The sequence below is a fragment of the Serinus canaria genome, chromosome 8 (genome assembly GCF_022539315.1).
Source record: "Serinus canaria isolate serCan28SL12 chromosome 8, serCan2020, whole genome shotgun sequence".
NCBI classification, from domain to species: Eukaryota; Metazoa; Chordata; class Aves; order Passeriformes; family Fringillidae; genus Serinus; species Serinus canaria.
This window is the reverse complement of record NC_066322.1, coordinates 5,994,767-6,011,342: the sequence shown is the minus strand read 5'-3', so window position 1 is coordinate 6,011,342 and position 16,576 is coordinate 5,994,767. Positions and strand designations below refer to the sequence as shown.

The window sequence follows — 16,576 nt, the reverse complement described above, 5'->3', positions numbered from 1 at the left end:
GGGTACTTGAGGCAAGGATTAATGAGCAGGGCATTCTTGTCCCTACCTGCTGAAGAAAGTATCTGCAGATACGGGGTGGAAATTAGGTGGTGTGCATCACAAACTTCTTAGGTGTAATTAGAACTTTTTCTTGGACCAAAGTTGCCTTCTTTAAATGAAAAACAGCCTGGATATTTAGCTTTCCCTACAGATAGGTAGATAATGATCTCTGACCATTGTGTGTAGATTGTTCCCATAAATTCTTTCTGAGTGTGTTGACTAATCTCTTTTTTGAATGTTCCCATTGATTTTTTTTTCTTTCATCAGTGATCTTTTGGCAGCTGTTCAGTTCTAAATTGCTTTTACCATTAGAGAGCTTTTACTTGCACCTAATCTCACAGCAGCCATTTTGATTAGATTTAATATAACTTTTCTTGCATCTTGCTTTACTAAAAACTGCATCCTGCTGGTTTTCTCTGTGGTTTTCTTAAGAGTCTATGGAGGAGAGCCAGGAGGATCTGCTGTTGATGATAGATGGTCTGAAATTAAACCAGTATCCTGAACAGAGAAAAGGTTTTAAAAGGTTTTGATGCTGTGTTTCCATGCAGTAAGCATTCTTCTCATGGCAGTGTTCCTGGATTTATCATGCCCAAGACTTTCTTTAAGTAGCAGGATTGATGAGATTCATGTGTGCTCCCTAAGGATTCATCATGCTATGCCAGAGGAGTGCAATGTCTAATATATGAGGAAAAAATACAGATTTTTCCCCACCTCTGCTGAGCCCTGTTAGAGAGAGCTGTGGGTCATTGGAGAAGCAGAAGTTTGAAAAATTGAATTTATTAATGAGCACGGGAAAGTCAGTTTCATTTTGGAACTGTATGGAGTGTTTGGTTTCTAGGTCTTCCCTGCTGCTGGAAGGCCTCTCTGTTCTGGTGGGGGTTCAGATACAAGTCAGAATGTGATAACCTTTGTTAATGGGCTACTGTATATTAAGATCAGTATTTAACTAATACTGTGACCTCTTTTTGCTGGCAGTATGGAAGATCACAGGAATCCTGCTGCAGTACAAGGATTAATTCACTGGTCTGCAGCTTAATTGTTTCCTTTTTAGTTTAAATAATCGTGGGAAAAACCCCTTCAACATAGGATATTTATATCCCATTAATTACTTAATAGCTCCTCAGTGACTTGTACCCCAGTTCCCCAGTAAGATGTTTTTTTGGAATGGGAGATGGTGATTAAAAAAAACACCACAGAAAATCAGAAACCTTATATACACTGAAATAATGCCAACCACTGTTGTTTTGGACACACCTTTAAAAGTTTAAAGTACTGATACATTTCAAATACTGATAGATTAATGACACAGGTAACTGTATATGTTTAGTGGTGACTGGAAGAATAGTATAGGAAAAATAAACTATAAACTGTAATAGTATAGGAAGAATAAACTTGATTGATGTGTCTGGCAGGACTAGGCCAAGGAGCCTGGTTTTCATAATCAGAACCAAAGAAACTAAGAAACATTAAAATTGATTCTGGTTGACTAGTTCAGTAATTGAAATTAGTGTTAAGGTGTAATGCTGTGCAAATAGAACAGTGTTTGTGTGTATGTGTGTACAGAATGTGAAAAGAAAAACTGTAATTTGCATGTTGCAAAATGTGTTTAGTGTAATGCAGTCACTGGACAGAGTTCACAGAGCCTCTGTCCCTCCATCCTGTCTCCTTTCACTGAATTATAAACTTGTCCTCAGTGCCTGCTTTAGCTTCTCAATTAAAATATGGATCAGGAAGAAGAGTCCTGTAAGTTAAAAGTTCTTTCTAATGAGGCATATCCAGCTTGTTAACACTTGCTGCATTTCCTGCAGGAAAGTCATCTGCTGTTCTGAGTAACATTGAATTACTTGAACTTCTTCCTCTTTCTCTGTGCATCTGAAAGCACTTTGGTAGCTACTTTTCCTTGTGTCTAGTTTTAATTTGTTCAGGTTGATGGTATTGTGGGTGAAATACCCATGGCAATTAATCATAATCTAGTATTTTAAAAGATACTTGGAGTAGATTGGAAAAATGTATATTTCTAGGAAGAGAGTAGATAGATTTTAATCTTTTACCTTGTGTGTAGTGAAAATTTTGTCTCACTATTTTGTGACCTCATCAGTTAGGCTCTGAGCAAGCTTATGTATTAAAAATACATTCTTAATTATTTCTCACAAACACGTACATTGTCAGTTCTCTCCTGATGATTTTGTTAACTTGACATAATTAGTGTATATATGCTGAAGTAAACAGTGGAGTATATTTATCTTTAAATTGGTAGGGTTATCTTGGGGGAGTTTAGAAAAATCTACATATTCAGAAGACTTGGGACATTTTTAAGTACTGATAGGTTTAAGCTGCAGAATTCCAAAAAATAAAAGCAATGGAAACAAAAGGGTGAGGAAGGGAACATTGAAACAAAGTGTTTTGAGCTGTAGAGTACATTTCACTATAGCCTAAGGATATTTCCTCTGAACTCCTTAAAAATAAGTGAGATAGAAATCTCAGTTCGCTGATTCATAATAGGTGCTAGCTCACTTAAGCTTTCCTTGCTTCTAGCAGGCTTCCTGTTTCTTTTAATATCTTCCATTTGAGTGAGGACCTAGAAACAATTGTTAATAACTGTTCTCAATCCACTTACAGACCCGTTTGTTTACAGTCTATTTAATGCCTCTGGAATTTTCCCTTCTTTCTTTACCTGGAGTCCACTGACTCTGCTCCTTTGTTCTTTAAGTACTCCTAGAGCACAGCAAGGAACTCTTTCAGACTAGTGAAGTAAAGGTGGCTTGTCTGTACTGGGGATAGGAGGGAAAGAAAGCAGTTTTAGAGGAGGATTTTCTTAGATTTAATGTTTGTTGTATGTTTGAGGTTATTCTTTGTGCTTCATTATTCACACCAGTGACCTGTTAGGGGTGTTTGTCCTATATTATGAATCCATACCTGAAAGTTACTGTGTCCACACTGAAGTAGAATTACTAGATCATTTATTACAGGCAATTTTCTTATAAATAAGAAAATGTAAAAATTATTTAATGAATAGAGGAATATCTGTGCAAACTCTGTTTGCATGTGTTCCCCTGAAGCTGGACAAGGAGCAGAGCTGTAACCACAGAAGAAGAAACAGGATTTTAAGACAACTGTGGAATTATATGCTTGGTGATTAACACAGACAGTGTGATTAATTTCCATAGTTAGTGTGGACATCAGTTCTCTTTGCCTATACCTTTTAGTATATAAGACTGCATGTAATTGAACAGTATCTTCTGAATTATTTTTCAGCTCGAGATGCAGATGAGAGGGAGAAGTGGATCCACGCTTTAGAGGACACCATCCTCCGCCATACCCTCCAACTTCAGGCAAGTTTCACTTTCAATTTGCACTTGTTTTGCTTTTTTTTTTCAGTCAATGATTCAGTGTGAAGAAAGAGTAAAATCTCTCATCTCACATGAAGAGAAGCTTATGAAGACTGATTTAGGTGACCAGTGATGTAGATGATTTGCCCAATCCAAAGGGTTGGAATAAGCCTGAATTTGACCCATTCAACTTCAGACCCTTGTACAATCTCTGTCAATTTACCTGTTAGACAGTGAGTTTCAACCTTCTTTCATCTATTAAGGACCACTACAAATTTTTTAGAGAACAGCAGATCCCTGGTTAAAAATTCCCATATGACAGTCAGCATTTTACCCCTCCTACTGTGCCATGGGTATGTTAGAAGTAATCTCTCCATCTGGACACTGTAGCTGACCAAGGGCTGAGGAACCCCACTCTGCAGTGGATGTGAGGAGACAGGGATTACCTAGGGAACAATATGTGCATGTAGAAGGGCTGAGCTTACTCCCAAGGGATGCTTTTTTCTCCATCCTCAGTTTAGAAAGTGAATAGGTTAATGTGAGTGGTCCTGTTTAGGGTCTGAAATGAAGTAAAAGGAATCTGTGCTGTTCTCTCTGCCTGGAAGACTTTTTATGGCATGGAGATACAGAGTCAAGGAATGAAGCACCAGAATATATATTGGTTTTATCAAAATGTACACTTCCATGCTCTCTAGAAATTGTGAGTGTAGTTATATTGGTGGAAATAGATTTCATTATAGCAGCTAATAATGGAACTATTTCCCATTACATAACTGTTCACGTTCCTGGAGTATTTCAAACGAGTAAGGCATATTTGGGGAAAAAAAAAAAAAAACAAACCAGAAAAAAAGCCCAAGTTATTAATTTATCTGGTAATGTTTGAGGGAATAATTAAAAAACCTGAATCGAGTACTGAGAAACACATCCTCCATCCTTGTAAGTATGTTTACCATGGAATGTAATACTTTGTGGGCCACTGCTGTGTGCTCACCACCATTTTCAAGAACCTTCTTTCAGTGTAGGGGTCGTGTAACCTTTTAGCCTCTGGCCCTTGTTTGTGGAGTCGGTGGAGTAGTGTTCACTTACACCCCCATTCAGGAACTGCCACGGTTTGCCACGGGAGCTGCTGAACCGATTTTAGAATGAAATACGACTGCACCTCCTTGCCAAACCTCTTTCTTTCATGGCTTAGGAGTGTGGTGTTCCTTCTGTTCCACCTCACCGCTGGGACGCGGGGGATGGAACGAACAGGGGCCGAAGTTTGTGGGGATGCTCGCAGGGCCGAGCGCGGGGTGAGCCCAGGCAGAAACATCCCCGCGCCTCCATGGCCGGCCGGGCCCTGCTGGGCTTCCCCCGCCCTCCCCCGGCCGCGGCTCTCGGGGCCGGGCCGCCCCGGCTCCAATCTCCGTCCTCCGTGCTGCTGACGCGCTCGGCGGGGCCGCGGCCGGGGGCTCCTGCCCTTCCCTTCCCGCCCCTTCCCGCCCCGCTGGAGGCGGCGTTGCCGGGGCCCGGCGGGCGGGCGGCCAGCCCCGCTCCTCCGCCGCGCTCGGAGCACCGAGGGATGGCCGGTGTGAGTACGGGGACCGCGGGTCGGGGATGCGGGTGTCTCGCGGGGCAGCCCCGGGCGGGCAGCGAGCCCCTGCCCTTGGTGCCTGAGCGGCGCTGGGCACGGCGGGGACGGGAGCGGGGCCGAGGGCACGGAGCGCCCGGGTGGCTCCGGGCAGCAGCGAGAGCCTCCAGGAGCGGTGTGCCCGCAGGGATGTGCTGTGTGCATGCACTGACGCGCCTTGGCTCCAGGAGCGTTTGAACGAAGGGCGCTTCGTGCGCTTGGATGTTGTTTCGCTTTCCTTTTCCTTCGGACAAAACAGTCGAACGGGTTCTTTGGGGGATTATTGGCTCAGCGGGATGGCGGGGTCTGAGTGCCGCGGAAGAGATTATTTTATGTAAAGGCATTTTCTTAGGCTCTTAGTTTCTGTCGCTAACTAAACATGTTGTTCACAGTCACTTAAAACTTCAGGCAGCTGGTTTTACCCAAAATGTTGTATTTTTTCTGAGTCGTTTTTTGGTATTTCCATTCTGCTTTTCAATCTGCCTGTGCTGGTACAGGAGTGTTCAAGTTTGAAAGTCAGACTTAAAGCTGACTTCACTGTACCAAAAACTCATCTGAGCTGTGAGAAACTGTACCAAAGCCCAGGTGGTTCTTGTGCTGTGGGAACCAAATCAGGAAGGATTAGGAGTTAATGCGAGGTGGAGAGGTGAAGTGGTGTCTTTGTGTTCCCTAGTCTGATTAATCTTGTTGTTTTATTTTTGCCTAAATGTTCTGCTGTGCTGTCCTTCACTATTGATAATGGCAGTGTTTTTGAAACACAGAATGAAACACACTTCTTCTGCCCCCCTCCCCCTGAGTCTAAAATGAGCTACAGTCAAGGAACTGAGTCATAAATAGATAGAATGCGTAAAGGGACCCAAACTGTCCAGAGGGCTGACAATTAGTAATGTTGTATCCAAAGGGAGCAACGATAGGAAGGAAACATTTCAGATACACTTGAAACCTGATTTGTTTGAGTTTTAAAACTGAAGTGTGCTGTTTTTGTATGCATTTGTATTAAAGCTGTTGCTAAAAATACACTTAGTAGTTCTAGTATTGGCTTTGTCTGTGGAGAAGTCATTGAACAGATGGTGTGATACTACTGGAAATGCCATTCTGAACCCCGCAGAGTTTTTCCCCTTATCCCCCCAAGTTGTTACTCTTGTGGCTTTGCAGTGGCAGCACAGCAGTTGCCTCATACCCACAGGACTTAAGGGGGAGGGTGTGCTTGGGGTGAAGGCATGTTGTGGCTAAAGTTTCATGTTTGTGTGGGAGACTAAGTTATCTCACATTTTCTTCAGTTGCCCAGCAGCATCTTATGTCAAGCAGCAGTCCCATTCAGACAGGACGTGTTTCTCATTGTCCTGCTTTCCTTGCTGTCTGTTAAGTACACCCTGGCAGCACCCTAGTGCTACAAGTACTTTTGGGCAGTGGAATTTGGCTCTGGAATTGTCTCGTGGGTTATAATGGATAGCTCATGTCTTTTAGGACCACAGTAACTTCCTTATTTGATCTACACTAATTCACTTCAGCCTCTAAGTGGCCTCTGTAGAGACAAAGGAAGGTGGGCCATTTCTAACCACCATTAAAGTGAAAGGAATTAAGTGAAAATTAATTGCTTTGTAGGTTGATAATTCCGTAATTTAAACAAGATGTTTACTTCCTAAGTAGCAAATGATAAGAAAAGTTGATTCTAATAAGTGGATCTGTGCTGGCTGTTGAGAAGAGTAGATACAATGGCTTAAACACTGAGTTACACCATGGCTTCACCAAAATGTAGGAGTTGGTGCTGCTTCTGGAAGCAGTCCTGTCTCACTTCTCCTAGCAAAAGGGAAGAGGCAGTGTGGCAACAAGGGTGGAATTTGGAACTTAAAATTGCTTTTCTTGCTGCTCTCTCTGCATTTATTTTTAACCCTGATTAGTTTCCACATTGAGTTGTTTATGTGACAAGGTAAATGTTTATGCTGACTCAAAATAAAGAGCAGAGTGAAGGCTAGAATAAACAGCAGGGGAACTGAGTTGTTTCCCCTTCATTTATGCTGGTGCAAAGTGTTTATGAAATGTTGATAGTAGCAGTTCACTTAGTATCACATTAACCAGGATTTCTTCTGACCTTTCTAAAGCTGTGAGCAAGAGCACAAGATAGAGTAAAACTTCCTTGTGTGTTAAGTATATTCCACTCTGAATATATTGCATTGTTATTAACTGGCTTTTCAGTGCTGCTCCTTTTGTGAGTCAAGAATTCTTGCATAAAACTAAAGCCAGGCTCTTTTAGATTAAGACTATATCCAGTGTAGATGTTTTTCAGGTACAAGTGGGAGGGCATAGGGTTGGCAGCCGTGCTGCCCTTTTCAGGTTTTGCTAATGAAATAATCAGGGTAGTGCCTGAATACCCTAGAACATTTGCATTATCTGCACTGATTATAGATTATGAAGGCAAAGGAATGGGACTCTAAGATAGTATTTGTGAGGTTTCAGAATTGTAACCTATGCTTTGAAGACAATTTTACATCAGTGTGTAAATGTTTTTGTCTTCTGAACTTTCTGTTCTCCTTGAAGATCTGATAGTATCTCTAGGTACACAGTCTTTGCTAAGCATTTTGTGTTTTGCAAAGTAGAACCTTTTTTTTTCCTCTAAGAATTGCAATATTCTGTTTGGAAGGGTCATATACTTTCCACAACCTATATATTTGTTTTCAAACACTTACATTCTGAGCTTCAAATATCGCATAAAAATCTAGCAGAGGAAAAAATAGAGTTATTTTTGCCACAAAAGTGCCCTTGTTTAGTGGCTTGCAAGTTCATTTCTTGTTTTTCTTCAATTTTTTTATCAGTGGTCCTTACAGGCAATGTCCAGCTCATTAAAATCAAGCATGTAGGCAGGGGAAATGTTTTTGATGAGATATTGTGGATGAAAGGAAAACATTTTTATTCACTCCTTCAAACTAACTTATACAGGAATTTTTTGTTGGATTTGGAATCCTAATTAGATGAAGAATGTAAAAGAAGTGTCTTCAAAAAGATAAGAAATTCTACTCTGTGCAGCTTTCTGCCTTCCTCCCCCAGGAAAGCTATTATTGTAATGCTTTTATTTGAAAAATACAGTTGAATTTTTCTGGTATGCTTCTTCTAAGGAGGATGCAATCTTTTCATCCCATCTGAGTTTGAAAGAACTGGTTTAAATTAGGCTGAATTACTTCTTAGCATGGACAAGTTTTGAATACAAATGCATTGGAGATGTGTGACTTCTGATTTGGAGGACAAGGAAACAACACAAAACTCCCTTGGTGCTGGTAGTTCTGTAGTGAAAATAAAGCTCATAATATGTATTTTTAATTAAGTTATGTTTTGTTGTTGCCTTTCTGTTTACCCCCTCCAAAAAAAAAAAAAAAAAAAAAGGATTGTGTATGAAGGGAATCATTTTGCAGGACTGTTAGCATGCAGATTATTTACTCAACTCGAGGGCAGCATGGAAACCCTTTCCTAGACAAACCATCCTGTGTGGTCACTCCACATCACTGGGGATCACAGAGATCCCATGGGCCACTGATCTCAGGCTGGCCAGTGCTGCTGGCCCTGCCTCCTCCTGCACACTCTGGCACTGAGATGTGCCCTGGAGAGTCTGGGCCCGGAGCTTTTGCTGTGTCCTGAAGGGGAGGGACATTCCAGAAGTTGTGGGAGGGAGGGAGGATGAGGGAGAGAATGCTATGGCACCTTCTTTTCTTTTCTCTAGAGTTCTTATCAGTATGGTTTTTTTGGTGGGGAGCAGTCAGACATCAAATTTCTTGTTTTGACACCAAACTTCTTGATTTGGAAGGTGGTGGTCAGACTAGAATTTTTTAAATTACTTCCTTCTGTGACTGTTTAATCTGTTAATTCTTTTAAACTTACATGAATTTAAAGTCTTTATTTGAGGTTAACAAAGTATATTTACAAATAGATATAGTTACTCAATGGAAAAACAAGTTATACTACTTCAGATAGGTACTGACAGTAAGACAGAGTCAGTGTATTTCTGAAGATCAGAAATAGTCTGGATTCCTGTTCTTTTCCATAATTTAAAGATCCTTATTTTAGAGTCACAGGATGACTTCAACTGGAGGACCCCTCTGGAAAATACCTGGTCCAAGCACCTTCTCACTGCAAGGCAAACTTGTACTTGAGATCAGGTTGTCAAAGGTCAAATCCAGTTGAGTTTGGAGCTCTGCCCTCCAAGGGTGGAGGTTCAACAATATCTGCAGGCAACCTGTTTTGTCAGCCTGTGAATAGGTGAGCAGTGTATTTTACAAGTTCCTCATAAAAATTTGATTGCTCACTGAGATGTGCAGATTCCTAATGTCCAAGTTTACCAAGCTGTTAAATGCCATTCTAGTGACTTTGCTCACCTGTTTCTTTTGAAGCCTCATTTCCTTCATGGCAGGGAAGGAGAGAAAGGGTCCCCATCTTACCTTTACTGTGGCTTTGAGAGACCAGAAGATCAAGAAATAAGCATTTGTTATGCAAATGTGCTCTTTGTGTATCTCTTCTTTCTAAATTACTGCTGGGTTTGAAATACTGAGTGATTTTGTTTGCTATTTATCCAGACTGTTTTTTCTATGGCATTGCTCTTTTCAACTTTTCCAAGTATCTTCTGGTTTTCAATTATAAAACTATGTAAGAACTTAAATTATTAACCTAATTTCAAACAAGACAGGCTAATGAATTTGCTGAGATTATCAAATTTCATCTTAACTACCCAAGAGCAAACTAATGAGGTGCTGCAGCTTTAAGTACCTGTGCTTTGCAAAATTATTCTCACGATTCATCTCTGTTACGTTCAGCTTGACACTTTACCTGGTTTTATGCCTTCTTTTTTAGAGTGTTTAAAGTTTTAATTTTCTAATAGAACTTCTTAGGTTACAATTTTCACTCTGTTTTGTGTGGGTGTCTGCTCAGTTGTAACACTGAGTGTTTTGATCAGCTTTTCCCTTAGTTCTAAGAGCCTGAAATTTAAGAATGACATTTTATCTTTAAGCTAACACTAAAAATATCAGATAGTTACATGTTAGTAGTCATAGAGTGAGGACTGAAATAAAAATCAGCATTTTGATGCAGCATACAGATAACATGCACAGTAAACCATATTTCTGTGTATAGTATCTTCAGCAGAAATGTCCTGTAAGTGGTTTGGTAGATGAAACCTGACCTCCAGAATTTTTAACTGAGCTTGCAGCATCATTTGCTGAACTGATGAGGTTGGCTGGTAGCTGTACAGACAATTCCATTTTCAACAAGGAAATTGAATACTAATTTCACATCATTTCAGATGTCGTTTCAGTGTAATTCAAACTAGTTTGAGGGAGGGTCAAAAGTTGCTAGGTTGAGAGCACTCTCCCTTTGCCTATTAGTTGTTATAATAACTTGTTAAACTCAGTGCTTTTTGAATTTATTTTTGTCATAGTCAAAATGGTTTCTTCTCATCTTCTCCTCCCTCCTCCTTGTTTTACAACACTATTTCTAAATTTGACTGGTGTTGGCTGTCTAATACAGGTGAAGTATCTTTTTTGATTACAAACCCAGCTGTATGGATGGATGTACTCCTGTAGAGCTGTTGTCAAGATCTGCATACCCATCTGTAGCAAAGGAATAAAGAATAATATTTTCTACAGTCACTTGCTGGGTTTATGTTTTAGGCTGTGTGTGATACTGTACCAGTCATCCCACTACTGCACAGAAATGCTCACACCTCTAAAGAGCCATCAATAAAACTCTTATTATGATGGCCCAAAGTCATACAAAAATAAGAGAATTATCTGCTCTGACAGAGCAAACAATGCCAAAGAAAATGTTACACTAATATGGAATTTTACAAATACAGATTGCCTATCTTCCTCCATGTGGAGTGTTTTTCCCCACTGGTTGATCTTTACATGCTCAGACTCTTGAGATGCTCAGCAGTTCAAACAGCAGTTGATGGTTTCAGCAGAGTTTGAAGTTGTCCTGTTTGACATCAGTGTGAACACAGGTGAAAATATTGAGGCTGGTAGCAAAGTTGCCATTGCTGTGATGTTCTCAGGATTATGTTATTTTACAACTGATGTTTGCTTCTTTATCCTTCATGGGTCTTTCCTCCTATATATATTTATCCTACAGTGTACAATTTTTTTCAGCTTCAGTGTTTGTTTCTCAGTTCCATTTCATTAAAGGTATTATATAAAATAAACCTTTAATGTGTTTGCACAGCATATGTGTATGAAGGCAGAAGTAACCAAGAATCCTCTATTTTCTTTCCTCTAATGAAAGATGTGGTATCCCAGTGGGAATTTGTTTCTTTAAATCAGTGGTGTATCAGTTTAGAGATGGGGTTTTTGTTAGATACAGAAATGTGTTCTGAGTGTTATATTATTAGGAGAAACAAGTTTCCAAGGAAGAAAATATAAAAGTAATCATGCTCATTGCACCGATACATTGTCCTTGGTGCTCTGTGTGCAACTAAGTGTCAAAATTCAGGTACAGTGGCAAGGATGGAAATCATTATAGCTGTACAGGAACTAGGGCAGCCAGTACTAATGATTTTGAACTTTTCAGATCAAAGGTATTTAAGAAAAGATTTAGCAGTTCTCAGCTAGGGACTTTGAGTTGAGCAATACTGTGTGAAGTGTGAAAGGTGCAGATATCCCATTGGGTGTGATTTGGGCTTCCCTAGCTGAAGTGTAAGGATATGGAATCACGAGACAGTCTTCAGAAAAATGTGAATTCTCCTTTATATTTTATAAAGAAACTTTAATCAGTGTAATTTAAGAGGATTTGTTCAATCATAAGTAATGAAATACTCTGGTGTGTGATGATTATACCCCCTCTGAAAATGTGCAGCAATTTACTCCTACAGATTTAGCTGCAGATAGAAGCCAAATGTGTTCAGCTGTGTGCCTGTGTTTGCACGTGGCAGGATGAGAGGCAGGGCAGCATTTTCTCAGTCAGATGGCAGTCAAAACCATATTGTTATTGTGTTTTTTTCTCCTCTGAGACACTCATTAAATATTTTATTTTTTATTTATCTCTAGGGTGTGGATTCAGGATTTGTTCCCAGCGTTCATGATTTTGACAAGAAACTTACTGAGGCTGATGCTTATTTACAGATCTTGATAGACCAGTTGAAGGTATGGGAACTAAATGCTGCATTTATTGTCGTGGGGGTCTGTCAGGCTGGATTTCAAGGCCAGCTTGAAAGGAAGCTCAACAGAGAAAGTCAAAGATGAAAATGCCTTTCTCTTGGGATTGTTAAAAATTAAAACATCTCAAGCAGATTTAAATAAAATGGTTTACAATGGCTGAAAGATTCTGTTTTCTATAAAACCTTTATGGAAATTGCAAGGTTAAATGTGTTAAGTTTAATTTTGAAGCATAATTAAATCATTGTGTTGCTCATAGCATTTTAGACTCTGTCTTGAGAAGATTTTGTCAAGTGATGTGTAACTACAGTTGCAGATAGTTTCAGACTTTGTTGCAGTGGACAATCCATGCTTTGTCCTTGAGTGAAAACATTCTGTAGGAGTGTTGTACAAAACAGCTCTTTTAAACTTTGTGTTTTAAGAATAGGTGGGACTGCAAAGACCAGTGAGGTCATTTCTCTCAGTACTCACCTTATCGAGAAAAACACTTTTTGCTGCTGCTTAGGACACCTCTTTTCCCATGACTCAGCTGATTAAAATTGCTGTTAAATTGCTCTAGTTCTGCTGGGTTGGATTTTTTTTTCCCTGATATAATGTGCAAGTATTGCATGTGGGATATTCAGCAAAAATTCTGTTGGAGGGTAGGGTGGAGAGGGGGATGAGCACAGCAACAAAAATGAAGGTAGGCAGAAGAGATGCAAACAAAATTCAGAGCTGCCCTGCAAAGACTTGATCAGGAGCTTTTCTGCCACTCTGGAGCCATCACTTCTCTGACAGAAGGTATTTAAATCTTTACACCTTCTAATTGTTATTTCAGGCCAGCTGGGGGGAGGGAGATAGAAAATAATTAATAATGAAAGATGAGTCAGTTTGAGAATGGACAGAGACCAAGATCACAGTCTATTTTTAGAACTAGAATCAGCCCTCAAGGGAAAGGGAACACATGAGTAGGTTTGAGGCAGGCAGTTGAGTGGAGAGCTGCAGCTCACTTCCTAAAAATTACATCCTCTTCTCTAAGCTCCAAGGGTGGATGTGATGAACTTTCAGCATTACCCATAATCTTTTCTCTTCCTTGAGCAGCTTCATGGTTGTGTCTGCACCTTAGAGTGCCCTCAGAGGCCTCTGTTAACTCTTTCAGCTCAGCCTGTGTTCATGCACATGCAGGCTTTTCAGTGAGGGCCTGTTTCACTTTGGTTTGCTGCATCTCATATCCCACTTTTAAGAAAAGAAACATAAATTAATGTTAGGAAGTCATATCTTCCCCAAAAATGTGCTTACAAACCTTACAATTTTTGGATCATGTACCTGAATCAAGGAACCTGGAAGGGTTGATAAGAGTTAAAGCTCTTCTGGTTAAAAGTTTTTGTTGAAATAGAAGAAAGGCAGCTGGAGGTGTTCTGATGAGTTCAGTTATGTCCCTTTACCTCACCTTTTTGTTGAAATCATGGTAGAATTGTCAGGCTTAGCTATGAGATCTCTTGCAGGATGGGATATGTGAGAAATTAGTTAGAAATTAGTGACAAATCTGTTACATCACAAATGCTCTAGAGAAATACTAGGCCAAAACTGCTTTGGATCCTAATAACAGGGTAGTATGACTTTATCCTTATTAAATGTTTTTGGTTTTGAAATGTCAGTGTTTCTTTCTGATTTTATATGGAAAAATAGCGCTTTCTATATTCTCACAAGTATCTCTTTCTTTCAGCTCTTTGATGAAAAACTCCAGAACTGCAAAGATGATGAACAGAGAAAAGCAAGTACATTTTATCTATAGATTTATCAGGTGGTGTTGTGCATCAGTTTCCTGTAGTAGAAATGCTAAGTATAGATTAATTGGGTTGTCAAAATCACTTCAAGCAATTTGAATAACTTTAAACAGTTGTGTTGTGACTAAATTTGAAAAAAAAATTAGTAATAATGGGAGTCATAACATTATAAAAGGTTTCAGTCTGTCAGAAATAATTGCTCCTCTGCTAGCTCCTATATTGAAATGCTTCCAACAGTATTGAAAGCATTTTAAGTTAAATTTGCTATTTTTTAGTCATTAACAAGGATGAGTATTAAGTGTTGGTAGGAATTACAAAGCTACTCCAAAGGCAAAACAATAAATGCTCCTAATCATGTATTTCACATAATCAGTGTAAGTCTGTGTCACATTGGAAGTCTGAGAATAGCACAGCTCATTCACTGAAGTGAGGGTGCCAGAAATGTGGCAGTGGGGAGCACAGCTCTTTAAACAAGGGTGTAATTCATTTAAATGGTTTGTGTTCTTTGCATCCCCTCCTGTTCACCCCAAAGTCAGCTCTGTCAGTTCAAGCACTGTTTAAGAAAGGCTGGCACATACCTCTGGTGGTGTGGGTTTGACATTAAGTTCATGCTGGTTTCATACATTAATTTGTGTGTGTGGAGGAGGGGTTTAACAATTCCTCATGAAAGGTTTGTTACAGAGCAGTTGCTTCTCTTCAGCAAATGCAGTAATTTTGTTATCATGAAGTAGTGGTGTATTTCATCCTTGTTCCCTCCCTCAGTGACTTTTGTGGAAAACAAGCTGTGTTCTCTTGGTGTTTGCTTCCTCTTTTGAAAACTCTTTGATGTTTTCTGTGTTTAGTTTTACTTCTTTATAATGGTTGTGACCTTTCAAGTGTTATTCATCTCACCTGATGTGTTAGGTGGTGTCTTGGGGAGCTCTTTCTCATGTACAGGCTTTTAAAAGAGCTTTGAAGTTCCTCTCTGTCAGTGTGTTTAATCTGTAGACAAGTGACCACAAGAGTCAGGTCTGAGGATTTTGTATTTCTCCTTCAGTGGGTTTTACTGGAAAGAGTTGTCCTTCAATTTTGACCTCCCTCCAGATGCTGCTTTGCAGATCAGGCAGTACTTTCTTTTTTCTTGTGGCAGTGCTCCTAATCTCTAGAGACTTTCCACATGTTGTGCTGACTTCTTTATTTGTCTGTGCAAGGTGTCTGTGGGACAGATGGATTCACTTTATAGAGAAAGGAGGAGGCTCATTTCAAAGAGGCTGGCATCCTCTGGTTTTAAATCTTGATGAGGATTGCTATTACTACAGGTTCCATTTATTCTCTATTAAAAATGAAAAACACTTGACAAAGCATTCTTTTGTCTCTGCCTCTACTGAGAGGTTTTTTGATACAGTATTTGGCATTTTCCAAGTTTGTTTATGGAAGTAAGGTTCAGCTATCAGATGATGAATGGAGTATATTCTGCAGGGTTCTTAAATCAAGCCCATAGTTCTTTCCTCCCAAGGAAACAAGTTTTGGATATTTAAGTGCTTCCCAACTACCTGAGTGCTGTTCTGCAACTGTTTATGGCCAGGGATTTCAAACCTGAGCTGTTGGTTTTGCAAGTTCAAAGAGCATTGTATGAGCTGGCTTTTAGTTACAGAATATTTGGTCTTTTGAAGATGGTGACACAGTTATAGGTGTTCTGACATGCCTCAAGATCTCCTGGCTGTCTTCCTTCTGAGATGTGGTAATCTCCTGAATTTGGATGAGGACAGTGCAGATGTAGGCCTGATGAAAATGCAGGGGTTTTCATGAATTCCCTGTGCTGCATTGTTGTTCTGGCAGAAGTGCAGCAGCAGGGCGTGGGGGGATCATGCACAACCAGCAGTGCTCCAGTTCTGCTGAATCTCCTGGTGGGGTACAATGTTTGTATCTGATTGCAGAGGAAGGGAAGGAGGAGAGGGTGTGATCTGATCAGAGGGTGCTGGTGTTTCAAGGTGAAGACAAGACAGGACCTTGCTTTCTTTCAGTATTACTGGTGAGAACTCCAGCACAGCTTTTCTGTTCAGTCTGGTGTAGTTATCTTGACCACACATCAGGGAGAAGAAAACTGGAGCACTCAAAGGCACCAGAATAGCAAAGAAGTGTATGTTTGCAAGCTGGAACAAAGCTGACATTACTTAACAGGATTTGGGAGGCAAGTGCAGCCTGTTTAAGCTGTTTGGTTCAAAACAAGTGCTTTTTGTGAAGTAAATCCAAGGCTGAGCTCACAGATTTGGGTTGCACCTTACAGATTTCAGCAGTGAGTCAGCTCCCCCTCTGTGCCTCTGCTGCCTCTCTTTGCTGGGTGAACTGATCCCTCTGTAGTCACATGATTGTTGAATGAGACAAAAATCATGTTGGATGAGGAAAAATTAACTTTCTCAGTGATTTCCTAAAAATCAGATGTCAGAGATGCAATGAGCAGCAAGCAGAGGGAGTAGTTTCAGCAGCAGCCTGCAGTTTGATTAGATTAAATATAGCAAATTGTGTTCTGCAGTTGTAAATCTGCATTCTGCAAATGAGGATCTGCAGGAAATTGGTGTGTCAGATGAAAATATGTGTATTCATTACTGAAACCAGGGGAACTGTCTTACTAAAATTTTATCTTCATCAGTTTTCGAAGACTAGGGATGATGAAAAGAGAAAACTATGATAGATGTTGTTAGTAAATGTTTTTTGGGTTTTTTT

At 40.0% G+C, this 16,576-nt stretch overlaps 1 protein-coding gene across 5 annotated transcripts in view; it reads left to right on the top strand.

Annotated features, from left to right (window-relative positions):
- The window catches only part of OSBPL9 (oxysterol binding protein like 9), a 57,043-nt gene that overhangs the window by 21,364 nt on the left and 19,103 nt on the right, over positions 1-16,576 (top strand). For 4 of the 5 annotated variants that reach the window (XR_003944620.2, XM_030226270.2, XM_030226269.2 and 1 more), the window contains exons 4-6: positions 3,295-3,371; positions 12,000-12,095; positions 13,813-13,860. Coding sequence is in view for 4 of the 5 variants with exons in the window: in XM_030226270.2 (XP_030082130.1) it covers positions 3,295-3,371; positions 12,000-12,095; positions 13,813-13,860 (221 nt within the window). In the remaining variant the exon portion in view is untranslated. Of the gene's footprint in view, positions 1-3,294; positions 3,372-4,780; positions 4,939-11,999; positions 12,096-13,812; positions 13,861-16,576 lie in introns of those variants that run through there. The other variant, XM_030226271.2, reaches the window with a different exon arrangement.